A 27523-nucleotide genomic window follows, 5' to 3' on the forward strand; every position below is an offset into this window, starting at 1 on the left:
TACCTACCTAATTTCATTACTTAATACCTCTGGTCCTGTGCATAGTCTGTCACAGAATTAGATGTCAATACCGGTATGTCTTCTCTGTCGATATCTTTGAAAAGTGACCTTGATGTGCTCTTCTCTTTTGTTTTAAGAAAAGTAGTTCATCACTTGCAAAGCCTTTATACTGCATAGCCAATCTTTCCCTCTCTTCTGGAGCTTTTATTGACCTTTGAAAGTTGGGTTCAATTACACTGATTTTTAAATCTGGTAACAAAATTACCGCCCAATATCTAAATAAACTACAATACCTTTTTGGAAAAAGTGGTTAAAGACAGATTATTCTCTTCAATTAAAAAAATTATTGAACCAAATCAACATGGTTTTGTCTCTCTGGATGCCCCACAGTTATCAGACAGTTTTTTTTCGAGTATTGCATCTCGGCGTTTAAGAGTGGATATCAGGTAGATTCTCAATTGATACAGTTTCACGTAATATTCTACTGGGCAAGCCTGAATGCTTCGGATTCGATTCAATGTTTTTAATGTGGCTATGATCTTATCTCACTAGCAGAATTTCCTTTGTAGAAATTGAAAATAATAAATCCTTTTCGTCTTTTTCGTCTGGTGTGCCTCAAGGGTACTACTTGTCTTTGGCCGCTCTTCTTTTCCCTCGTTATTACAGGGTCTGGCACTCGAAGTGTAACCAATTAAAAAGGCCATAAATTTAGTTTGGAAATTTTCTTTTATTCTATTCAAAGCTCAAAATGTGTGAAAATAATACAAAATTAAGTATCAATTTACTTTTGCTCGATATGACCACCTTTTGTCTGGACTATGGCCTTGACGGTCCAGAAACGAATTGCAAGCTCACGGACAATGGCTGTTTTTAGCGCCTCGAGACTGGTGAATCTTTTCGTTCGGATCTTGCCCTCCAAAATGGCTCAAAGAGAATAACCCATCGAATTCGCGTCTGGTGAATTTGTGAGCCATTGTGTGGACCATTGTGGTCCTTTTTGGCTCGGGTTTTATTTTTGGTAATCATATGAATTGTGTTATTTCCAAAGCTTACTTCCATCTAGCTTTTTTAAATTGTCGTACGAGACATTTTAAGGATCCTCTAGTCCTTAAAAAGTTGGAATATGTTTATATTATCTGGAATCCATGTTATGCCTCACACTCTGATGTAACTGAGCGAGTACAACGTAGTTTCACTCGTTTCGCTCTGGAACCGCTTCATTTTGAGGATCGCTATCCATCTTACAATGCTCGCTGTTATCAATCAAGGCATATGGCCTTATAGGCGATATTTAGAAGGTTAATCCTGCGATAATTGGCACAGATTGCAGGATCGCCCTTCTTATGGATTAGGCAGAGCACACTTAAATTCCAATCGACAGGCATGCTTTCATCCGACCATATTTTGCATAGAAGCTGATGCATGCACCTTACCAACTCCTCGCCGCCATGTTTGAATAGCTCAGCCGGCAGTCCGTCGGCGACCGCGGCTTTGTTGTTCTTTAGCTGTGTTATTGCTATTCTCACCTCGTCATGGTCGGGTAGCGGAACGACAATTCCGTCGTCAACGATTGGGGTATCGGGATCTTCACATTCTCTTTGACATGCGCAGCTGTCACTGTTTAACAGGTTCGAGAAGTGTTATCTCCATAATTTAAAATTGCTCTGTACGTCCGTGATTATTACGTTTGTGCAATTCTGTGTGATAATGAGAGTAGCAGTTTTTTTGATATGTCCGCAAGTAAATGCCGTCAAATAGTGTCTTTGAGTGCGTTAACACCACTTTCCCTCAAACTTCTTCAGCATCACGCAACGATATGTTCCGCTTTGTTACAAACAAATCAATTGCACCTGCACGGGACATTTTTGGACCTTTAGGGTATGTAAGCTAAACTTTTTATTATGAAAAAGCTTAAAAATATATATTTTCTCTGGGAGCCGTGCTCCTTTATTCAATCTAAACTTAGAACTGTCTTTTTACAAACAATATTCTTACGATCTAACCCACGTTTGCCTTACTGTCGCAACGGTGAAAACTGCTGACGGTTCGCTTCCCACAAGTGAAGTTGTTTATTTCAACGTGACTTCTATGATATTTTAGTCTTACGGTTCACACACTTTGGTGTCCGACTATTTGTTATTTTATATTATGTTATTAACATGTACATAGGAGCACTGGTTCAAATCGTATTTCATATGCGAAACTGATTTTGTAAAAACCATGTACGCTTTCTACATTTTTCACGGATCTAACAAATTGCACAACGCGTATGCGAAAAGGAGACGCCTATTTAACAGCATTTAATTTCTTTTTATCACGGAACTCTAAGCTTGAATTTTACCGTTCTCGCTTCTATGTATCATTGGCGCTTACACTTTTGGTTGGGTGTTTGGCCGAGCTCTTGCTCCTATTTGTGGTGTGCTTCTTGATGTTTTTCCACAAATCGAGGGACCTACAGTTTTATGCCGCCTCCGAACAGAACATGTTTTTTTATGAAGAGCTTTTTATGGCAGAAATACACACGGAGGCAATAGCAAAGCCTATTTGAAAAAACCTTTTCAAACCCGGGCACTACCGAATGTTAGTCACGCACAAATCCATTCGGCCGCCCTATACATGTGTGTGAATTTCTGCCTCCCCTCATAATATATATTATATTATGTTCGTATGCTTATTATTCTATGACTCAACTTGAAGACCAAACTATTCGCGTCTTTCAACAATGTGTAAATAAGCAATAGACATACAAGTGTGTACCCGTTTTTTGGCAAACTATTTTATAGCCCACAAGGTATAATAAAATACATTTTCTGTTCTATAAATATGTAAAATATATGTAAGTTTGTATAATAAACTTAAAGAATATTTTGTTTATATTGCTCATCTCATTAATTAATAAGGAAGCATTCCGAACATTTATCATTTGACCGAGCGATTTTCTTTTTTGTCCTTTACATACTTCGAGCTAGTTTGGTTTTTTGGATGAAAAATATTTTTCAAACTAAAAAGTATGAAATTAAAGAAGGTACGCCTAATTAGGTACCTACCACGTTAATGAAAATTCTCCATTAAAGGTATTTATTAACGAATGCCGATTCTGACCAAATATAAGGAGTTTTAAATAAATATAAATTAATATAAAAGTATCTTTTTTAAAACGTCTTGTATTATTACATGATGAAAAATATTTTGCGGCATTATAATCCTTGAATTCGGTTATCATATTTCATGAAGAAAAAGCTGAAATGTTGATTGAAGTATTTTATTGGCTACGAAAGTCTATTTATAAAGTTTATTTATTTTTAAATAAAAGTGGGACTGAATTCGATATTGCACTGTGTAAAAATAACAAATTCATTTCGAATCGAAATTTTCGATGTTGTTTTATTTAATTTCAGCACAAGGACACCTTAAACCCAAGCGCCCTATATGCCTCCTATACATATTATTTTTTGCACTCTTGCGCCTTCTTTCTCTTTATCTTTATCTTACTCATTCCGCATTAAGTGTTTGTGTTGCATAGTTTGTCGGCGCCAAAGACCACATACCATAACCACCGTCACCCTACATAGTATTGTCGTACTTACGTAAATTGACGAGTGTCTATAGTACGCCTGTCGTCCTGGCGGCTGTGCCCCCAAGAGATATTGATTAGCCAGCTAACGGCAGCGGAACATGCCACTTAGCACGTCGGAAGCGCACTCAGACTTCTCCCTTCTCTTGCAAATCACTCGTAAGATATGTAGCAACCCACTTGTGCTCTCAATCCTACCACACTCGCCACACCGTCACTCCTCTGTATGTGTTACTAAGTATATTCGTTCATGAATACTTGCATACTTTATTCTTATAGAATGTGTTACTATCCACTTGTATAACAAAAAATGTACGTCCTTCAAAAGTTGGCCTCCAATTCATTTATATTCTATTGCGGCTTTCCTCATGTAATTTATGGTAGTTATGTTATAGGTATTTTCAAGCATATAAAAAGTAAATTATGAGTATAGCATTTAGCTTTTAAAATGTGAATTATGCAATTCGTTTTTTTGTTTTCCAGAAAAGATTTGTTCCATTTATTTTTCTTATTAAGAGTACACATAAAACTTGAAGTTAACACTCATCTGTACTCTATTGATATACCTCTATCTGCCCCCTGCCCCCAGCAGAGCAACCTGTAAATTAATATTAACAAGTATGGTTGCCAGCTACTTTTGAAGTATGAAGTTTGAAGTATGGTAATTCTCTTTACCTAATGCTAATTCTGCGTAGTACGCAAAACATCCAACAAAAACATCAAAACATCAAATTAAATTAGGTCATAACAGAATGTAAAAAAATCAGCAGTTTATTTTTAAACTTAATAACGGGTGACCAATAGCTATGAAAATTTTCCATCAACAATATACAGTGTGTTATACAGTGTGTGTCAGAAGAAAAGAACCGGTTTTGTTTTGATGTGGAATCAGCGGTATAAGGTGTACAAAAATGTTGATGACTTTTCCGAGCGCGGCTTGAAGCGAGTTACGACAAAAAAGCAGGATAAAATGATCGTCCAACTTTTTAAGCGGAGCCTTTCTTTGTGACTACGCCAAGCACGATCAGTTCTTGCTAAAAAGGGAATAGATGTGAGTATCAACACCATCGAACGTCGAGTGAAAGAGATGAACATATCCTACCGTCCCACATCATCAAAACCACTACTCTCAGAAAAACACATTGAGAAACAACAAAACAAGAAAATGGCGTCAGAGTATTGGCCTTCCCAGTCCCCAGACGCCAACCCCATTGAAAATGTGTGTGGAGCTATGAAAACGCATTTTGATGGAAGGCCAGTCCAGATTTAACGCAACTCATGCGTCAAGTTGGCAAAATCTAGTCCTGTTTGTCGACGAGCTCGCACAAAAGCTGGTTCAAAGCACGAAGAAGATGCCAGGCTATACTAGACAACGATGAAGACTGCAAGGCTTATTGAATAATTGCGACTCGTAGTTTTGTACATACTTTCATGTAAAAAAAAAACAAAATTTAAATATATATCTTTTGTACTTTTGTACTGCATGAATAATCGCGGTTCCTTTTTTCTGACACATACTGTATAAGGGGTGTTTCAAAAGACGCGCTTAGGTGGTTCAATGGCTGTTTGGAAAATTATTTTCTATAAAAATGTTTTTTGTACCTTAATTTAATGGCATATTATTTTATTTCCACGATTATTTCGGCTATTTTCGAAATAGGGTGCGCAACACAGTTTTCATAGCCTGTTGGAAAATTTGTGGCGGCATCTTACGAATGGTTCGGACAATATTCGAGATATAAGTCTGATTCCTTCCTATATTGACTACAATAAACGTAACCACAGTAATAAATAGTTTCTTCTTTGCCGTTGTGTTAATATTTTCTTCTTCTTCATCATTTTGAGTGGCGCTAAAACTGCCTAAAGGGTTTGTGCAACCTCATTAAAGCGGTCCAATTCTGTAGTTTGCCACCATTTAAGAACGCAGCCTCCTGCTTCAGATGATGCCTACCCTATTCTCTCCCAGCATGACAGCGAGTACTGGATTCGGAAAGTGCTGACTTGTCTACTACTGCGATGTAGGAATCTTTGAATAAATCGTTTATATTTCAAGAGCCTCTACGGAATCACACAAATGCATAATTATAATTCTTCTAAGGATCTGCGTTAATCGAACAACTGCATTTGCGAAAACTTTTTGCCACTTTCCAATAACGCCAACTTTCATAATTCGACGTTGAAGCGTAAACAAAGGAAACTCGCTGACTATTAAAGGGACATCTTCCTTGGGTGGACACTTTTCCCTTACCAAGTTTTAGGTATAAATTTGAGAACAAATTACTCTCCCGTGTGATCCGTCTTTGGCGATTGGTTTTCCTAATTTCTTGGAAGACAACTGGCAAACAAATGGTTGTGTACCACTCAGAATTTACTGTTCTGCCTTGTTCTAGTGGTACGGTTGCGACATGTCTAGTTTTTCTGAAAAAACAGGCGACCATTTGCTTGGAAGTGCTTCGTGCGCGAACAACTTTTGTTGGATTTGGCTCATCTTGAAACACCCATACAGTCGACTGCTGTTTACTTTCGGGCTCATACGCGTAAATCCATGATTTATCACCTGTCACGATGTCATAGACGTGTTTCGAAGCCCCGCGATCGTATTTTTTGAGCATTTCCTTCGACCAATCGACACGAGCCTTTTTTGAGGGATTGACAGATTGTGTGGGATCCAACGCGAACAAATTTTTTTGACAGTCAAATGTTTATGCAGTATTGAATGTATGCTGGTCCCACTAATGCCTAAGATTGTCTCAATTTCACGATAGGTCACATGACGATTTTGCAATATCAGTTCGCGCACAGCATCAATAGTTTTCGGAACAACAACTGATTTTGGACGACCTTCTCGAAATTCGTCTTGGAGTGAACTACGACCACGATTGAATTCACCATACCATCGATAAACACTGGTCCTTGAAGGAGCTTCATCGCCAAAAAATGAATTAAGTTCATCCATGCAATGTTGCTGAGTTAATCCACGTCGAAAGTTGTAAAAAATAATCGCACGAAAATGTTCACGATTTAATTCCCTTTTTGGACCGAGATGAATCTTTTAAGGTACTGTAAACAACACAAATAGCGCTGGTATTTCAAAACGTTCTGAGTACGTAAAAGCCAAAAAATGTCAAACTTTGCGATACAGCTGTCAGTTGCCAGATTGCAACACCAGGGTTGCCAAATCCCGACATATAAAAGGCACACCTCGTATTACCGAAGAATCTAATGAATTTTTGTCAAACGAAACGACTTTGAATGCAGTTTCAAACTTAAGCGATTTTGCAGCAATGACTTTACTGCTTTCGAATTGTTACAAGAGATTGAGAGCCAAGGCCAATCTACTAACATATATTATGTATGATAGTTTATTGACTGAAATGTAATATTTATTTTTCCTTTCTTTATTATATAATAATAATATTTAATATAATAATAATAATATTTTTTATTCAAATAATATTCACTGAATTAAAAAATTAAAAAGTTCTAAAATGAGCGGACACCTCTCTTGGGCGGACAAAAGTTGACTGACGGTGAGTGTCCGCCCAAGGGAGGTTTTACTGTATACATATGTATGTATGCCCATAGTTATTGATGGACTGAGTCATAAATGCATATGTACACATAAGAGGAAAATATTTTAAAACGAGGACAAAAACAAGCAAGTAGAATGCATTAAAATTTTGTACAAATATGTAGCTGGCTGTCGCCTGTGGTTAATACTCATTGCGAGAATGGAGAATAATTCAAATTGGAATATGTGTAGCAGATCGAAATAAGTCTGCAAATTGCTACATACCTACATACCTATATGCGAAAACACCTAAATGCATTATTCATCTGGCCGTATGAGAGTTGTATAGGCAGAAGTGCAGTGGCAGTCATGAGGTAAAGAAAAGGAAAAGCGAAAAACAATATGAAGAAAAGTTTATATACTACATACATAAATCATACGCCCTTTCCAATGAGCTCCCGCCACTTGGTAGCTCAACAAATGCACATGTGTGTGTGTGCGAATGCTTATTCGCCGTCTCGGAAAAAGATAACCGAAAAGACAAGACAACATAATATAAAGAAAATATTTGTGCCATATTTCGCATTACACATCAAACTTTTAAATATGCCACCGAAACGAGGCTTCCATTATTATACATACATACTCTATATCGTACGTTTATGACGCCACGTGAGTTTACCGCTTGCATTACCGTTGATTTTACCAAAATGTTCCTCATTTGGCAATCAGCCAAGTTTCAAGTTTTGCCTCGACCTACAGTGAGTGCGGTGAGATTCGATATACCATTTCATTTCCTGCTTTTCGGCTAATTTTTGAATTTCTACTTTTCCCCACAGTAGTTACCTGTAGTTATGTAGTCTGATTTGATTGCTGCAAACATTTTGAATATTTTCTTTTTTTTTCTCCTTTGTGCCGCTTCTTTCTTCTTTTCGGCAATTTGTTCAAAGTCATGCCGTTTATATTATTCGTGCGCAGGTTTTTAGCAACTGTTGCTGCTATATTTATTTATATTACGCTTACCCGCCCACATGCGAACTTTCAGGCTTCTAAATACAATTTTTGCACGCAGGCATTTATTTACGCGCTTTCGTGTAGTCGGAAAACTCGCTTCGTCGATTTAAAATATTTGCACACCATATTCACACATATATAGTAGTTTGACAAGTACATACATATGTTACTCTCTGTAAAGAGGAAATATTTCTGGCGGAAATTATATTGCTACATTAATTTTGGGCCAAAATAACAAGGATGGATGTTGAAAGCCTTTACTGCTCAGACATGCAGATACGACGCTTTTGGAATTGTGCCTAACTAATTGTTTTTAGAGCAAAATGTGTTAAAATGTAAAATGGTATCAGCTATTCGATTTTTTAAAACACTATTTAGTAGTGTTAAGTGTTTATGATCTAATTAAAGTTTTTTTTTTAATCAATTTGAGGTTAATATTAGTTTGGGAAAAAATAAATTCATTGTTTTGAATAAAGTGAAGTCGAAAATGTAAGCTAGGCTGAAATTGTGAATGGTGCCGATACTGTAACAGTTAATTACGTGCCATTTTGGTTCCATCGATTCCGTTCAGCCATTTTTGATGTTAAAGATGCACCTCACATAGGCAGGCCCGTCGTCGAAAATCTCGATAAAATCACGGGTTATGATAGGTTAAAGATAGTTTTAAGTGATACATTTAAGGAGTTAAGGGTAGTCAGAATTTTCAAAAAATTGGAATTTTTTTAAGTAAGGGAGAATGGGGAGTTGTGAGACGGGTTTTGTTTTTGGACCCGTATTACTCAAAATCTTAATATTCTGCATATGTCAACGATGGAATCTTTAGCCAATGAATACTGGAAGCTATTGGTATGGCCTATTTAACAAAACTACAATTTTTCTTAAAATTAAAATTGTACATAAAAATATAAAATATAATACAAAATACAAAAAAGTGGGGAGTTGTGAGACACTATGGTTTAAATCAATAAAAATGACTTATTTTAGTTGTTAGTTCTTAATTAAGATGAAAAATAAAAAAGAAAAGACAATTGTTATAAAAAAGTGTATAAAAAATGCAATGTCATCAATCTGATGATTCGCAGTGAGAACATGTATAATAACCAGTTCGTAAATTGGCACACTTTAGGTGCACAGCTCGATCGCATACATTGCAATGAATGGAGTTGTTTCTGCTTAACTTTTTCGGCATTGCACCTTTGCAGATGAAAAAATTTCATGATATATATACAAACAATGCATGAATATTGCGAGGTACTTATGAAAGATGCGTTAAAACGTCGAAAAAACGGTGTCTCACAACTCCCCACATTTGTTGTCTTACAACTCCCCAAATCGTTTTTTTTATAAATGGCCGCGTAGTCATAAACACATCGAACGTTCATGCTCAAGTGAATGTGTAAATTCAAAGCTAATAGGACAATTAATAATTTGTATATATTAACATTTGCAATTTGCTTCAACAACTGATCGAATATATCGCAAAACAAATGATGAAAAAAACTTACCGAGAAATTCCAAAACACAGTAACTGGAGAGACGCGTCGAATGCGTGTAAATATGACCAATGCTAGCTAAAAAGTGAGATCGCATCGAGAACACTTGTTGACACTTAAAATCGAAAAAGACCTTAGTCTTACTATGTACTATTTGTATAAATAAATAAATAAATAAATAAATAAATAAATATGTTTATGCAAAACTAATAACTTGCGAACAAAATTAAGTGAATTTTGCTTTTGAGGTGCGTTACAAGTAACAGGAGAAAAGCATAACATTTAAAAATTTTCACCGATCACAATGGGAGTAAAGTTAAAATTTAACGGAAAATATTTTTCCTGAAGGTTCAAATAATTTTGTTTTCACGAAAAGCGAGTTATAGTAACAAAACAAAGGCTGATCCGATTCGTACGGCAGTCGCTACCACGCTACCGGAACCTGAATTTATAATCTACTGTTTATATGCTGTTATAATAACCGCAATCTCCGAATTCAACAATCTAACCCCTTAGGATAGTTTACCAGAACAATACCTTTAGCTGCTTAGCTATTAGTTTATATATATATATGTATGTATATATATATAATGGCGTGTACACCCTTTTTTTGGGTGTTTGGCCGAGCTCCTCCTATTTGTGTCGTGCGCCTTGTTGTTGTTCCACAAATGGAGGAACCTACAAATTTAAGGGGTTATATACCTTGTGTTTTTCAAAAAAATCAAAATAAATTTTATTTCTTTATCGTAAAGTACAATCCCTTGAGAACATTTTCCAAAAATTTCATAGAGATCTGAGCAATAGATCGAAAGTTACAGCGTTTTAAATTGTGCGTCGTCACGTCCTGAGCGTACGGCCTCATGCGGCGCTTGAAACTTTAAACGCGATTATCTCAAAAACGCGTTTTTTCCAAAAATGCTTTTGCGGTGGACGCGATTGCAAAAAAAGTATTCAACCGATTTTTATAATTTTTTTTTAAATTGTTCGTAATTGATGTCGCCTCTTAGTGAACGATCAACTTTTTATGTATAAATTTTTATTTTGCAGATATGAATTTTTTAATGCCAATTTTAGGACTGTAGAAGTGGAGTTTTTTAAAAACATGTTCCTATTTTCACAAAAATCAAAATATTTAATATATTGATCGTTCACTAAGAAGATATAACCCTATACTAATGAAATCTTTTCGATTTTTTGATTTCAGTTGACTTGGTGGACTTGAATCGCGTCCACCGCAAGCCTCTTCCAAAAAAAGGGTCTTGGGGGAAAACGCCATAACTCCGCCATTTTTAAATATTTTTACACAAACAAAGCCTATTTTTTTTCTTTAAACATTGTAATATCCAATAATAAAAACTTTTATACAATAAAATTATTGCTACATATCTTTAAAAAAAACCCAACTTTCGCTAATTTCACTGGACCACAAGGTATATAACCCCTTAAGCCGACTCCGAACGGCAGATATTTTTTATGAAGAGCTTTTTCATGGCAGAAATACACTCGGAGGTTTGCCAGTGCCTGCCGAGGGGCGACCGCTATTAGAAAAAGCTTTTCCTTAATTTTGATCTTTCACCGAGATTCGAACCGACACGGCGGCCGCTATTAGTTGAGTTTCTTAAATTCTTATATGAAATTACTCTAGCGGAAACCTATCAACTGGGGTTTTAATATGAACTAGTGAAACGGGGTTTCAAAAATATGGCTAATTTTAAAAAATATATAATAAATAATAAGTACAATAAATAAAATTTTTTAGTGTTAATTTCTGATAAATGAAATAAAAACATTCATAAAAATGTATTTGTATTTGGCGTTTACAAAAACATTTTTTGCTTATTGCAGATAACAACGATTGCAGCAATATGGTCCAATTGGATCAAGAGAAGAGCACACAGTGTGTAGTGCATGATCTTACGCCCGGTTCAGAGCAGAAGAAAATAAATATTGTAGTGCGCTCGCAGTCCACCATTGAGAAGGTGTTTCGTAATATAAGTACGCAGTATCCCTACGAGGCATATGATTTAGTGCTGCAGCCAAAGGATAAGGAAAATCCACTGGTAAGAGAATTCAATCATTTCTATCCAATATAAAAATTTAATTTCCAATCTTACTTTTAGATTCATTTGAATGTGCGTCAGTCAGAGCTTCTTTTCAGCATACCCGGCTTTGTACCACAGGAAAAAAATATTCTTGTTTTACTGCCCTCTGGCGTTTGGGATGGAAATATTAAAAAACGCTTTGATTTTGCTAAAACAGTGACCAAAAAGAAATGCATTTCAAAGTCAACAAAAATGTCTACAACGAAGACGCCCACAGCTAATGCTACTGCACACGATTCTGCTCCAACCGAACTTAAAGTTAGTACGCCAGCAACTATTACAAATGGTGTTGATTCCATCTCCACTTTTAACAGCACAATGAACGGTGATAAGGAATTTAGAGTGGACAACGCTAGCCACGAGCAAGAACATACCGATGTCATGGCCAATAACAATCAGAATGAGAGCTTATTAAAAAATAATGTGGTGAGCAAATTGGATGATGATGCTGTTTCATCAACCATAGCCGAGAAGACATCACCTATGCATACAGCGACTGCCATAGCTAATACAAGAACCACTAACACCACCTCGAATGTACACTCATTGAAATTGAGTCCTCTTTCTGATCCAGAGCTTTTATCTGACGATGATTTGGCGCTTGGTGCATCTGCTAGCCCCACCGAGACAGAACCTTTTGGGGGTGATGGCTTGCTTAAACTCCGCAGCACATCACCACGAAGCCCTAAATTCGGTCCACTTACTGAAAGTGAAATGTACCAGCAGATGACACTTGAACGTGATTTCATACGGTTAGACAGAAAGCTACAACCGACATCTGCTTCTGCGTCTACCATCACAACAACTGCATCTGCCGCGACCACCATGTCGACAATGAGTACGGGTGGAGCAAATGGATATGTGGGTTTGGTGAATCAAGCCATGACATGTTACTTGAACAGCCTGCTTCAAGCACTCTTCATGACGCCAGAATTTCGCAATGCACTCTATCGTTGGGAGTTCGATAACGACAACGAAGCAAAAAATATTCCTTATCAGCTCCAGAAACTTTTTCTCAATTTGCAGACCTCAAAGAAATCTGCTGTAGAAACGACAGATCTGACGCGCAGTTTTGGATGGGACTCAACTGAAGCATGGCAGCAACATGACATACAAGAATTGTGCCGAGTTATGTTTGATGCGCTAGAACATAAATTCAAGAATACCAAACAAATAAATCTAATCGCGAGCTTATATGAGGGAAAAATGATCGATTATGTGAAGTGTCTGGAGTGTAATACGGAGAAAACACGCGCCGACACCTTTCTCGATATACCGCTTCCAGTTCGTCCATTTGGCAGCACTGTCGCTTATGGAAGCATCGAAGAAGCGTTGCGTGCTTTCGTTCAACCAGAAACTCTTGATGGCAATAATCAATATTTTTGTGAGAAATGCAATAAAAAATGTGATGCTCACAAAGGTTTGAAGTTTAAAAACTTTCCTTACATATTGACTCTTCATCTGAAACGCTTTGACTTTGACTACCAAACCATGCATCGCATAAAATTGAATGACAAGTAAGCAACAAATTTCGAATGTACCTATACCAATCAAGAATTAGTTGTTAACTTATACATGTGTAATTTTATTTGCAGAGTCACTTTCCCGCAAACACTGAATTTGAATAGCTTCATCAATCCTGCCGATCAGGAAAGCCAAGCACGTGGCACTTCCATAGCCGCCAATGTGGGCACCTCTGTTGGTAACGCTACACCCAGTGGGTTTTTGCCGAATAGTGCAATTGCCGCTAATGACGATTGCAGCACTACTGACAGTGGCTCTGCCATGGAGGAAGATTTGTGTTGCAGTGGCACTGCTACTGCCAGTTCTAGCCAGCATGAAAATGATATGAATGATGATGATGAAGGCATAGATATGAGCACCAGCACAGATCACCGTATTACTAGTAGCAATGCCAGCGTTGAACAGCGTATAAAACATAATACCGGACCATATTTGTACGAGTTATTCGCTATAATGATACATTCGGGTAGTGCTTCAGGCGGTCACTATTACGCTTATATAAAGGAATTCGACAACAATGAATGGTACTGCTTCAATGATCAGACTGTATCACCGGTGAGTCCTGACAAAAGAACTTGTTATTGCCTTAGTTGGAACAAACTTTCGATTACTGGCAACTCATGTGGCAACGGACTGTTGTTGTTATTGTAGCAGCACAAACATTCAACTACACCGTAGTGACAGTCCTTTGCCGGATATAAATCTGGGTCGTGCCGGTAATTATCGTTTGAACGGAAGGCTGCGTTAGTGGAAGGCTATCCCTTGAGATCAGAGCGGGGTAACAATTTGATGATTATTGAACCGATTGTCAGTTCTACGGATTGCGAATTCCCCAAAAATTTTAGGAAAATTTGTTTTATTAGTCCACCAACAAAAACAACTGTTTTTGATGATAGGTGTTGTAGCAGCCTTGCTAATGGTGTTTTCTTCTCTCACAAAAATGTCATATTTACGCCACCGTGTGCCAGAGCTGTAAAATTTTCGTTTTATTTTCTCAAACTGTTATACTCTGGCCAGGCGAATGTGTGGCATTTTCTGCCGTCTAAAAAAGTGAGGGCGAGCGTTTTCTAGTTGATTTTTGTTTATCTATGAAAACTTTAGTTGTTATAAAGAAACTGGAAGTAAATCGTCCGTTATATTCAAGTCATATTGTTATATTAAATATATAATTTGTGGAAGTGTTGACAATTTCTTGTTCTATCCACATATGAAATAATACTATTTTCGTAATGTGATCACATAATGAAAGGACATTTTTCGAGAATAAAAAACACTATAAGACATCTTATAACAATAAAAACATTAAATATAGTTTTTGCTAGAAGTCATATGAAAGAAGTAGTTATCCGGATTCTAGCTTAAGAAAGAGAAGAATAATTTTCTGAAATAATATATATTTCATTATATATTTTTTTTTAATTAAGGGGGGAGCGTGGTTTATGAGGTCTAAAAATCACATCTCTTTGCGATTTTTTTTAAGGAAAAAATTAATTTAGCGCTGCAAAGTTTTTTCTATCTTTTAATGAACAATTAAAAAGTATAAAAAATTTTTGTACTGGTTAAAATAAGTTGAAAAAAATGTTTAATATAGCAATTAGTAGAGCGCTGCAATGCTAGAGTTTCCAACTGGCGTACAAGATACAGCTCGTAATTATTATCTAAAGCAAAAAATTCGAATGGATTTCTAATTATCATGATTTTTTATTCTAGATGAACTAAGAAAACTGAGAGAAATTCCAAAATTTCAACTTTTTGGAGGTTTTAAAGAAGAAAATGCCTTTCTATAAAAAAAAAAATCACTTCAACTTGGTATAAAAATCTTGAAAAAATTTTTGTATCTATTTTGTTAGTTCAAATAGCAGAGCTTTTAATACTGAAGGGAACAAGCTATGATTCATTTCAAAAGGTTCATTAGTTTTTTTTCATTCATGTACGCCAATTCAAAGAGATCATAAAAATGAAAAGACGAGAAAAGAAGATAAAGTTTGTACTATAGCTGTCCTGTCACAGCGTAACTACCTAACGCTCGCCTACCTTTGGCTTTGTATCTACGGAAATATTGATAATTAGGCTCTGTAAGTTTGTGTGAATATTCTGAAATATATTAGGAATCGCTCTAAACGAAAAAAAAAATTGATTTTTTTGACCTTATAAACCAGGCTCCCCCCTAAATGCGTTCAGTAAACAGTTGGTCTTACTTAAAAAAAACTGAATACATCCAAGGAGGTACATATATAAGAAACGAAAAAAAAAATTGAATTCATACTCTATAAAAAAATTGCTGAAATCTAATTATAATAAATTCAAATAATTCAGTTAGTAATTTTTTTTGTCATTTGAGATGTGATTTGCTTCCATTCGGGCCCCAGGTCATCCTTCAGTTCCTGCTTGTTGCTATAAGTTCTCTTGTTTGCTTATTGATGCCTTCAAATTGCGTTTCAGAATGTCTAAATAAATAAACTCGTCTATAGTTGTTTCCATAAATAGCAATTTACTGACCCAAATCGATGACATACAACGCGATACTCCGCCGAGCGAATTCGAGCGGTTTCTTTTTGTAAATTCCGCTTATATTTACATAAATGTTTTTTTCTCGGCACTCGTTTCCTCTCAAAACACTTAGTATTGTTTCGGCATGAACATAAATATTGTGGTCGGCTTCCAATATATTCCGAATTTCTACATCTGTTATTTTTGGAGTTTTGTGCACAACTCTTTTGATTTTTCGTTTAATGTTAGGCGGACGACCTCTTATAGGTTTGCTTGCTAATGACTTTGTCTCAAACAAGTTTTTTAATATTGTTTGCACTGTTGACGACCAGCAGCGATGGAATTCAAAGATTTTCTCTCTTTGCCTTATCGTATTATTTATTTGCTCTCGCACTGCAAACTTTGTCAATCGCAACTAAACTGGTTTTGAGTTAATAAACAACTGATAATTATTTGGTTTTTCGCAATATTTAAAATCAAAGCGAAAGTGAAAAGATCTCAAAAAATTGAACTTTTGGTATTTGTCAGTATTTCTCTGCGACTGCTTCTTCATGATGTTTTTTTCATTTAAAATTGTTTTGCATAACAGTTATTTTCAGTCCCTGTTCACAAGCTTTCTTTAGTGGTATTAAATGTTTTTGTTTTTTATTATTGCAACTAGATCACCGAGGAGGATATAGAGAAGTCATTTGGTGGTGGCTCCAGTCGCGCGTATTACTCAAGCGTTTATAGTTCAAGCACAAATGCATATATGTTAATGTACCGCCAAATAGATCCACAACGCAACGAACATGCGACTAAAGCGACCGACTTCCCCGAGCATATCAACCATTTGCTGCCGCAACTCCACCAGGAGGAAGAAACACGAGTTACGCGCAGCTCTGGTCGTCACGGAGTTGTCGTCTCAGATTTGTCCGTTCAGGAATTAGTGAAGCCGCGCGTCAATTTCTATAACCCTGAATTGAAAAAGATGAAATCAACGCGGGTTTATGTAAGTAACTTTAATGTGAACTCGGTCTTGGAGTCGGCCTATCAAATGTTGAATGTGGAGAAATTTGCGCCACTGTCACGTTGTCGCCTCGTTGTTTACGACGATATGGGAGAACAGATTTGCCAATCTTTGGAACATATCAGCGATCCATCACTGACCGAATTACGTCGACAAATGGATGGGACATTGGAATTTTTGATAGAAACAAAACAAGAAGGACAGGACTTTGAGATTTACAAACCAGGCGGTGTCACTTGGAATGTATATATAGTGAATGTGTGGAAGATGCAACTTGATGGCCCTCATCTTGTATATGCGCCTACAAGAGACGCCAACTCGGCACTCTTGCACTCGATCGCAGTTCGCCTTAATTTGAATGAAAATCAATTGTTATTAGCCACAGTGAAGACTGACGCTTTTGTTGCGCTGGATTCTGCGCCACCAAATAGTGATTCACTGGAGGGTATGCAACACCAAGTTATAACACAGGAAGACTTGCAGGAAATCGCACAAGAACAATTTAGGGGCTTAACATATGTTTACCTTAATGTGCCCAATACGGATCCAAGTACTTTGGAAATCTTAGGCATACCCGCTCTAGAGACGCCCACAATTGAGGTAATGCAATACTTTCATAATTGAATTTAACAGTAAATTAAAAATAAAAACTGCTTTCTTTCAAGATCAACACTGATGTTGTGGATGCAGTGCAAATGAATTCAAATGCGATGCACACCATTAATTCCTCCTTTGGTGAAAACACGTCAAACCTTTCGCAAAAGAACTGTCAGTCCTCCGGAAACTCACGCGAATCACCTCTCCTTCCCGCTACTTCTACGTTGACAGGCCAGGAATCTAACTCTGAAGACAGCAGTTTAAGTGACGGCGATCGCACACTTGTCGAATCGATGAACAATCGTTGCGGTGGTGACAGTCAAATTTCATCCACCAGTAATTCACCTTATCTGTCCAGCCCTGAGGATGATGCGTACAATAAAGCCAATTCGCTGAAACGCATTCACGACCTCTTCCAAATGGCACCCGATCGCACAATGGAGACTGCTTCGCAGTCACGCAACAATAATACGCCACAATTCTTCTATGCGGAAAAAATCAATGCGGTTGACCCCAGCACAATCTCATCAAGTATCCACAGCAGTAGCGCAAACGATCCAAACGAGGAGTTGGCACGCAAGCCGACACACTCGTATAAAATCATAGTAGATCCGCACATGAAGATGTCAACGTTTACGCGGCATGTTGAATCTCTGATTGGTATTTCGTCGAACTATTTCAAGTTACAACACAAATACGAAGTCATCGATCTAATGTCCACAGTGCTCTTCGTAAGTATGGGCGAAACGTTGAGCATTGAGCTGGGGAAAAAACTGCAACCGGATGAACACAAAGCGAAGATCTCATTTATGCGCCTGTCAGAACTAGACAATGATACTGGTAAGTTGCCCTGTATTTGTGAATGGGTCTATAAAGCCAGCATGACGGTTGGCGAGGCAAAAAAAGAACTAATAGCGAAGTTGCATCGCATTGATGCTAAATACAAAACGCTTCTGTTGAATAATTGCCGCCTGTGGCTGAAAGGTGGGCGCAATCCTATTAAAATCATGAGCGACGACGAAACATTAGGGACTGATCTGCGCTCATCGGTGGCAGCGGAGGTGAGTATGACAGATATGGTTATTTTAGATTTGTAGATTTTTTGCCTTTCGATTAATTAAATTTTTCAACAGTTCCTCGTTCAAGAGTGTGAGGATGGTGTAAATCCACAAGTTGGCGAGGACAGTCTTACCATTTTTGTAAGGCGTTGGTATGCGGATAAGTTGCAATTGGATAAATTCCAGGAAATCACACTAGAAAGTAAGTGACAAATTAAGCTTATATAAAAAGTTTAAACCAAAAAAATCGTTCGTTTCAGAAAATAATGAAATAAGAGAGGAGTTGGCCAAAATCACCGACATCCGACAAGAGCATATAGCCTACAGTAAGGTAAATCTTATTTTCATTATTAAACAAAAAAAAAATGACATTTGAGCGAATAAACTTGTTTCTATATCTTCCATAGATAAATGGTTCTTTCCCGTGCACAAACATTTCTTTGTTGAGTATCAACAGCACGCTTAGTTGGTTCTCGATACCAGCAACATTGGACAAATATCCACTAACCACAACAGTAAATGGAAATGTCTACTTTTACAAGTACGTTTTACTATTTATTTTTATATGCGTGCACAAGTCTATTATAATTTTGCTCACATAACGGTTGTATGCAAGAGTAAAAAGGAATCAAGAAAGTGATAAGCATATCTCTGTAAGCTTAGAATCGCTGTTGTAAATGAAGAAATATTAATCACATTAGGTACAAATGATGAGCCAAAAAAAAAAAAAAGAGGTTGTCTGTAAAGTCGGTTTACTGACGATAGTTTAACGTGATAACGTCATAAGAAAATACTGATTGAATGGTTGCATTTTTCAAAAGAAAATTTTAATTTTATTTGTTTGATAAATATTTTGTATGGATATAGAGAATGAGTTAACATTAACATAACATAATATACTTTAACATAACATAACATAACATAACATAACATAACATAACTTAACATAACATAACATAACATAACGTATCATAACATAACATGCTGTTCAAGCAAGGTAACGACGCATGAGCAAGATAACGACACATTTTTTGGTGCGTGCAGCCGGCTACATAGAATTATAAGACGTTATCACGTCAAAAAATAATAATAATATTAAAACAACAGGTATTATTAACAAACTTGGTTTTATTTTAAATTTTTCAAGTAAATCAAATTAATAATAATCAATAAGAAGGCATATGCAAATACAAATACGTGAATTTATATATGTACATATGCGCATATACATACACATATACGCTCATTTAAGTAGGAGAGAGCAAGATGTCGAACGTTGCCGTTCGTTTGCTTTGTTTGCTTTGTCGTTCGCTCCGCGCTTTCGCTTGCAGTTCATTCAAGGTAACGGCAATGAGCAAGGTAACACTAATGAGCAAGGTAACGACACATTTTTTCGTGCGTGCAGCCTGTTAAATCGAATTATAAGACGTTATCACGTCAAAAATATATATACAATGAAACTAAGAATGAGCGGTGGCGTGACCCACTTTTGGGGTATTTGGTACACATATGGCTCCACACCTCATTTAGGTTCGACTTACATCAGAAGGCATCCAGTAGCTGTCCAGTAGCGGTAATTTGGCATGCTTGGAGCTTAGATATAGACGTTCAGAATAACTAGAGGAATCCACTTAGCCGTGTCTGTCTGTCCGCCGGTGCTGGCACGATTCAAGTTAGAATTCATATATCTCAAACCGTATATTATATTTTGACCTATGGCGAAAACTATACAATCGTAACTCCTAACGCCTCACTTCTTGTAACGATAATTTGCAAAATTGCCAAAAATATGGTATTTCAACAAATAATGAAGAAACTTTGCTCAAATTTGTATTAACGGAGGATAAGAGACGAAATAAGACTACCCGCTCCTGAATAAATATGTGTGTGTTTCTAAAAGCCGCATTATCAATTTATCAAATGTGGTACATGCATTGTACTTCATTTACATAAATATATAGTTTTGAGGATTATTGACGTTAGAAAAAACCACGCCTAACTCCCGTGTAACATAAACAGATTCAAAAACAAACAACTTGAGCAAACATTTTTACGAATCTTGTTAAACATATTATATTAGCCTAGTCAATTTAAAATGTTGAAAACTGTTAATAACCACGCCCAAGCTCTGTAACACTATAATTTTGATAAAATTAAAAGTAGAAAATATGTTGGTAGCTAATGACAATTTTTTTTTGAAAATTTAATTAAGAAATTTTTTTCGAGAAAGAAATTAGGTTATTTAAATATATTCCAGAATACTCGTATATGTATAAGTACACTATGCACTAACACGAATACCATTAAAGTGATTCTGATTTCAGTATATGCCATCGGGGTTATAAACTTCGTTTCGGTCCGAATTTACACACTTCATTACTGTTTAAGCTTACATTTAAAATTCCGTTTTCTGTTTGCAGAGATGTTACCAAAGCACCCAAAGAACCGACTACCGAAGAGAGGCGCGAACTGAGCGCCCGCGAGAAGCTGCGTCTTGATCGTTTAGGCTGCATGTCAACGTCACTATATTCACCGCGACGCGAGCGTGCTCTTAAAATATATCTTGATTCGCCACAATCCAACAACAACAGTAGTACAACGACGACGTCTTCATCTGCGTCGACAGTAATAGGGGCGCCAGCAGCACAATCGGCGGAAGATTAACAAATAGACGAAATTAAATACTAATAATAACAACTACAACTTCTTGGCAAATGCTCGTACAAGTTGTGATCTGTTTTGTTGTTGTAGTTTGTCAGTTATTTTGGTCGGGGGGTTGTTTGACCACGTGTGCGAGATTGGAGGACAAAGTGTTTAAGAGTGCCAAGGATGGGTATTATTATTGAGTAATCTATTGACTGATTCAAAAAACTACCGACAAATGAATGATCACCATCACCATTGTTGGCGTTTAAGAAAAAGTGATACCGCAATTTTCTTCGAGTCTTTCTGCAATTAAAAATGTTTATTCATTATTTTCATCAACAAATAAAAAATAAGAAAAACTGAAATTATATAATAAACAGTCTTAAAACAAGCTTCATGCACTATTAAATAATAATTTGTTTTTATTTTCAATATTTATAAACTCATACGCATTACAGCGCGTGGGAATCAACCAATTCTTCCCGCTTTAGCTATTCTAGATTGGCGCGATAACCAATTAAGTGATTTTAGCCGAGTTCAACAGAGCAAACCAGTCGTTTCTTTCTCATGTTGCTGTTGTTGTAGCAAAACCCTCCACCAAAAGTGGAGGAGGTTCGCATTTCTATTTTAAACAAATGCTCCGTGTTGTTTGTAACATTAAAAATGCCACACCCAACGGCATTAAGCACAACAGACGCATCAGTTGCCAGAAGATCGACACCATCACGCTTGAGTTCATCGATTATTGCAGCAAAAATAGCTTTAATTTCATGATTAGAAAATTTGTTTTTAGCTCTAGACAAGGAGTCATCGATCACCACCAAGTTTTCACAGTTTGCAATCATTAAGTTTACTTTGGTATTCACAAAAATCTCTTCAAACTTTTTGAAAACAATGCTATAACTGGATTTAACCTCTGCAGAGTTTTCAATCATTTTGTAAATGCTAGAGTTTGTTTTAGTTTCAAGATTTCTTTGGCAGTAAGACAAAGAGATCTTTCAGTGGGTGGTAACTCATAGGCAACAGCATACAGCAAGGAAACTGGTGTAGCTGGAGGAACCTACCGTCAAACTTAATATCAAATAAGTATAGGATAAAAAAATTCAGAGCACTCGTAAGGCCGGTCGCGTATCACAGCAATGCATGCTTGGGCAAAACTTTCCTTTACTACCACGATATATTTGAATGTGGGGCGGAGGGGGAGGGGGCGTTTCACCACCCACCCCGCTCATTAGAAAGAGCAAGGTCACACCATTATAACTGTGAGAGTCCCAATCTCCTAGTGTCCCTTTAGAACCCCCAGGAGAAGTTTAAAAAATGGGTTTTTTCCGACCGCATTTACAGTTTGTACTGAAATACAGTTGAAGAGAAGAGTATACAGCAGTCGGCAGCCCAGCAAGCATTTAACTTAGGTTTTATATTTCATAGCACTTATGAAAACGTTCTTTTATCGTAAAAGTTATGAGTGCCGATGGCGAAAATTTAGGCCAAAAATTTTCCGATTTTGCATTATTTCACTGTTTATAAAATTTTTGTTTTTTGTAAAAATATTTGTTTTTGTAATATACATGTATATTTGAAATCAAAAAAGAGCCGCAGGCGAAAATTTGGACTAAAAATCGCGCGATTTTTATTCCAAATGTTCAGTATTTGTAAAAATATTTGTTTTTGTAATATACATGTATATTTGAAATCAAAAAAGCGCCGCAGGCAAAAATTTTGACTAAAAGTCGCGCGATTTTTATTCCAATTTTTCAATATTTGTAAAAATATTTGTTTTTGTAATATACATGTATATTTGAAACTAAAAAAGCGCCGCAGGCGAAAATTTGGACTAAAAAACGCGCGATTTTTATTCCAAATTTTCAGTATTTGTAAAAATATTTGTTTTTGTTATATATATGTATATTTGAAATCAAAGAAGCGCCCCTATAGATAATAAAAATAATAATAAAAGAATTGTTCCCTTTTGGTTGACTGGGTTTTTCTTATTTCGCTTTGTTCTTCTCTCTCTCATCGTTCGTTTGACAGTTCGCTCCTCAAACTTATTACAATCATAATACATTACAATAATCATTTTTTTTTATTTTTCGAATTATTTATTGATTAATTTCGTAAACATTCAATAGAAACTTACCTTGCGTCGTGGGTAATGCTCTTGCCGAATTTGCCGATGGACGGCCGGAAATTTAGTTTTAACATATAGGTACGTGATTTTTATCCGATCTCAAATTTTTTTTTTTTTTTGGAATTTGAGATGTGTTTGGCGGGATTTTACATCCACAAAAAGCCAGGGTATCTCAATAATATTTGTGTCGGATCTAAATGAGGTGGGGATCGCATGGACTAAGTTTCGCCAAGTTGTATTATTAGGACTCATTGATAGTACTTGACGGAGTCTGCTCAAATCAATCCTCTATTATTCTGTGCCTTTTGATTCCTATATGCTTTATACTCAATCGTTCCGTGGACAAAATTATAATACCCTTGTGCACATCTATGCGCGCCAGTATAATTATAACCTAAAGTTGTAAAGTAAAGTAAAATGTTAATATAATTTTTAGAAGAATTAGTTAATTAATCTACAAAAGGTAAGCAGGTAAAAGGAAAGGTATACATAGCATTATTCAAAATATTTTACTCTTTTTAAATGTCATACTATCATTGATTATTAGTAGAGACGCTTAATTGCCTTGCTTTGGGTATTTCACCTCTAGATGGCGCTTCAAGCAGTAAGATATGTCTTTCGTATTGTCAAACATATTAAACATATTTTATATTATCACTAATTAATTCACCAAAGTTACTTGAATAATGTGATCAAATAATTGGTTGGATATTATAACAATTCGAGTAAATAAAGTTTTTCACATTTGAGTGCAGTGTGGTAGCTCCATCAGCTGATTGTAATATTTACATTTTATTAAGAGATGTGAGTTTCATAACACAGCAACGATATATCGAAAATGAAAAAATCCAACTATTGGGAGAAAAAACTGTTATTGTTATAGATATAAAAATATTTATTTTGTTATTTGTAGTATGTTTCTTAGAGTGAGGTAATTGTAATGGATTGTTCTTGTTTTCATTTTTTCTTTGCAATGGCTCTTTTTAAGATATGCCTAATGTTGCGAAATATTGCACTGTTTTCAACATCTTTTTAGTTATGCTACATTAAGCGAAATTGCTGACCAAACTTTCGACAAACACAGGAATTGTGTTCCCGATATTGCTACTGTACGCGAGTAGAGCACATTTTCTTATAGCTATGTACATCTGAACCTTCTACAGGTTATGTTAAAATAGCTTCGTTAAATCAGAAATGTTAGGTTTAGATCTAGAATTCCACTGTTAAAACATATCTGTTTTACCGTATTTGGTTGTTGTTGTTATTGTAGTATAGAGAGAGAGAGGGATGTTAGATGAGTGGATTTAATGGGCTGTGAAAAGGAGCTTAGTGTCGTGTGGGATGCTTTCACATGCGTTGGGTATGTTGGTGTCAATTCTGGATAGGTAGGAGTTTAACCTGCTACAGTATACAGAACGTAATTGTGCCAAGGTTACGAGGGTCTCTTGGTGTAGCTGCATCTCTTCATCTGCTATGGGTGTTGGTTGGACTCTGATAACGGCATTCGGGGGTCGGCAGCTTAAGAAGGTGGTAAGTGTCTCTCGATGAATGTCGTTTATAATCTGTCTACTGTCCAGACCAGTAGTTGTCGATTTGTTTTGTCCTGGATCTCGTCGGGGTAATAGAAGAGGTGTCTCCTGACGTGGCTGGGAGGCGGTTCAGGTTCAAGAAGGTGTCTGCATGGGTGAGATCTGCGGTAGCTGCTTGCCGAACAGTGTGTTGTGCTCCTTCACAGGAAGCATGTGTGCCTCGTTAAGTAAGTGTTGTAGTGGGGACATCAGGAGGTATCCCCAAGTCCTTCGGCTAGCGATTTCAGAACCTTGTTGCGGTTTTGGACTTTAGTAGCAATTGCGGTTGTGTGTGCAGAGAAGGAGAGCAAACTGCCGAAGGTAACTTCCAAAACAGTCGGTATTGGTGTGTCGACTTTGACCTTGAGTTGCAGTTGGCCTCCTTTGTCCGGGTGGTAAAGAGGGGGCTTTGGAATTAGTGGGGGAAAGTTGTAGATTCCTCGCAAATCCTCCGGATTTTGTGTCATTAGTCTAACATCAACTGTCATTTCGTAGTCTAATAACCCAATTTTCATTTTATCGCGTCATTTGAATTTTAGTAGAAAGTTAACATAAGTAGTAGAAGGGTAACATAAATCAACTTTGCCGATGCAAGTACTTCTTATCTATATCTACTTAATAAGTTTGAGGACTACTTTAAAATAAGTAGTAGAGTCCTCTCTCGACGAACAAAACTAATACTCTACAAGGCTCTCATCATGCCCGTCCTATGGTATGGCGCAGAAGCGTGGACGATGACAACATCCTATGAAGCGACGCTCGGAGTGTTTGAGAGAAAGATTCTGCGTAAGATTTTTGGACCTTTGCACATTGGCAACGGCGAATATCGCAGGCGATGAAACGATGAGCTGTATGAGCTTTACGACGACATAGACATAGCGCAGCGAATAAAGATCCAGCGGATACGTTGGCTGGGTCATGTCGTCCGAATAAATACAAACGCTCCGGCTTTGAAAGTATTCGATGCGGTACCAGCTGGTGGTAGCAGAGGAAGAGGAAGGCCTTCTCTGCGTTGGAAAGATCAGGTGGAGAAGGACTTGACTTCACTTGGTGTGTCCAATTGGCGCCGGTTAGCACGAGAAAGAAACATCTGGCGAACTTTGTTAAACTCGGCCAAAATCGCGTAAGCGGTTATCGCACCAATTAAGAAGAAGAAGTTTGGTGAAAGCATCGATACCAGGATTAATTGATTTTGAAATGGAAATATCGAATATCTACTCATCTCTAAATGCAGTTGTATTTATTTTCTGCGAACATAAACAAACTTTTGAATTCCTATTACTACAATAATGGCAACGTATTATTTTGTTATTGTTGGACACAATGACAATCCTATCTTTGAAATGGAGTTCACTACTGTTAATAAAGAAATGCGTGTAAGTAAATTTACAACCATATATTTTTTTAACCGCACCCCTTATTCATTTTTGCAGAAAGAGGATAGTCGGCATTTAAGCCAATTTATTGCACATGCTGCATTAGATCTCGTGGATGAGCACAAGTGGAGAACAGCTAATATGCAACTTAAATCCATCGACAGGTTTAATCAGTGGTTCGTCTCCGCATTTGTCACTGCCAGCCAAATACGGTTTATCATCGTGCATGACAACAAAAATGATGACGGTATAAGGAACTTTTTTAATGAAATGTACGAAACATATATTAAGCATTCGATTAACTCATTTTATAAAATAAACACGCCCATAAAATCGCCGATTTTCGAGAAGAAAGCACAACTATTCGGGCGAAAGTGTTTGTTATCACTGTAAATTTTGAGAGTACATATGCGAATAAATGTAGAAAAAATATAAAAATTATAGGAAATAATACATTAATTTGTGTATAATATTATCTTATAATTATGGTATCTTACTGCCCCTTTTGTGCCCGAATAAAGAGGTCTGTGACCTTACGCTGCAATGCGGTATAGGAGGGAATTGCAAGTGCATCGTTATTGCTGTTTTACTGCTCCGATTTATTTTGCATTCCTGAATGACAAGATTGAATTTGTTCCAAATTTTAAATACCATGTATGGTATTATAATAGAAAGAAGTACTGTGATCATGAATTCTGGGCCAATTCTTAAATTTTCGATTTGGTATCTCTTGTAACAATAATAAATAAATAAAAAACTGGGGCGTACGCTTATGTTAGGGGTTTTGCCGAATTTTTCCTCCTATTTGTCGTGTGCGCCTTGTTGTTTCACAAATGGAGGGACCGACAGTTTTGAGCCGACTACGAAAGGCAAATGGTGTTTATGAGGAGCTTTTTCATGGCAGAAATTTTTTCATTGCCATCAGACCACGTACCAACAATGGTATACTTCTTATCAGTTTCTTATAACAATTATAAAATGTCGCATGCATAATTTGTTAGCAGAAGCCGAAAATAGCCGTGCCAGTTTTCAAAGCCGTAAATTGCTATTTTTTTATGTCATGTAAAAAATAAATAGCTCGTTGTAACTGTTATAAAAAGTTGTTGGATTTTGGATTATCTCTTGGTTAAGGTATCCCGGTAGATAGGCGAACAACACTGGGTGATGTGCTTTGGGAGTTTGGTTTTTAACAATGCAGCTTATTAATTGAAGAGAAGCTAGGCCAAAAATCAAATTAATTTTATTTTCTACTAGCATCACCCAGTGGGCTTCGCACCACCCATAAAATGTTTGTTTTATATCGCAAGAAATTTTTCATATTAAGTTTTCTTTATAGAACTCGTAAAATGTTTAAACAGTTGAATTAGTTGATTTTTTTCACTCAACATACTTTCTAAAGATGTCACAATAGCCTTTTCTGTACTTTTTTAAAA

The 27523-nt window shown here is 36.6% G+C and overlaps 2 protein-coding genes across 4 annotated transcripts in view; both read left to right on the forward strand.

Moving 5' to 3' along the window:
* The window catches only part of LOC129240158 (ubiquitin carboxyl-terminal hydrolase 47), a 41966-nt gene extending 20539 nt beyond the window's left edge, over window positions 1–21427 (forward strand). For all 3 annotated transcript variants that reach the window (XM_054875739.1, XM_054875737.1, XM_054875738.1), the window contains 9 exons: window positions 11438–11652; window positions 11713–13211; window positions 13290–13773; window positions 16370–17317; window positions 17383–18375; window positions 18448–18574; window positions 18633–18703; window positions 18780–18913; window positions 20793–21427. In XM_054875739.1, coding sequence (XP_054731714.1) covers window positions 11458–11652; window positions 11713–13211; window positions 13290–13773; window positions 16370–17317; window positions 17383–18375; window positions 18448–18574; window positions 18633–18703; window positions 18780–18913; window positions 20793–21036 — 4695 coding nt within the window. In that variant the 5' untranslated portion in view covers window positions 11438–11457 and the 3' untranslated portion in view covers window positions 21037–21427. The remainder of the gene's footprint in view (window positions 1–11437; window positions 11653–11712; window positions 13212–13289; window positions 13774–16369; window positions 17318–17382; window positions 18376–18447; window positions 18575–18632; window positions 18704–18779; window positions 18914–20792) is intronic.
* A 4510-nt stretch (window positions 21428–25937) lies between these two features.
* On the forward strand, window positions 25938–26545 carry LOC129241346 (probable trafficking protein particle complex subunit 2). The gene is made up of 2 exons (XM_054877606.1): window positions 25938–26090; window positions 26148–26545. Exons 1-2 carry the CDS (start codon window positions 26004–26006, stop codon window positions 26481–26483), a joined length of 423 nt encoding a protein of 140 aa, XP_054733581.1. The 5' UTR covers window positions 25938–26003; the 3' UTR covers window positions 26484–26545.
* The last annotated feature ends 978 nt before the right edge of the window (window positions 26546–27523 follow it).

The sequence above is a fragment of the Anastrepha obliqua genome, chromosome 3 (genome assembly GCF_027943255.1).
Source record: "Anastrepha obliqua isolate idAnaObli1 chromosome 3, idAnaObli1_1.0, whole genome shotgun sequence".
NCBI lineage: Eukaryota > Metazoa > Arthropoda > Insecta > Diptera > Tephritidae > Anastrepha > Anastrepha obliqua.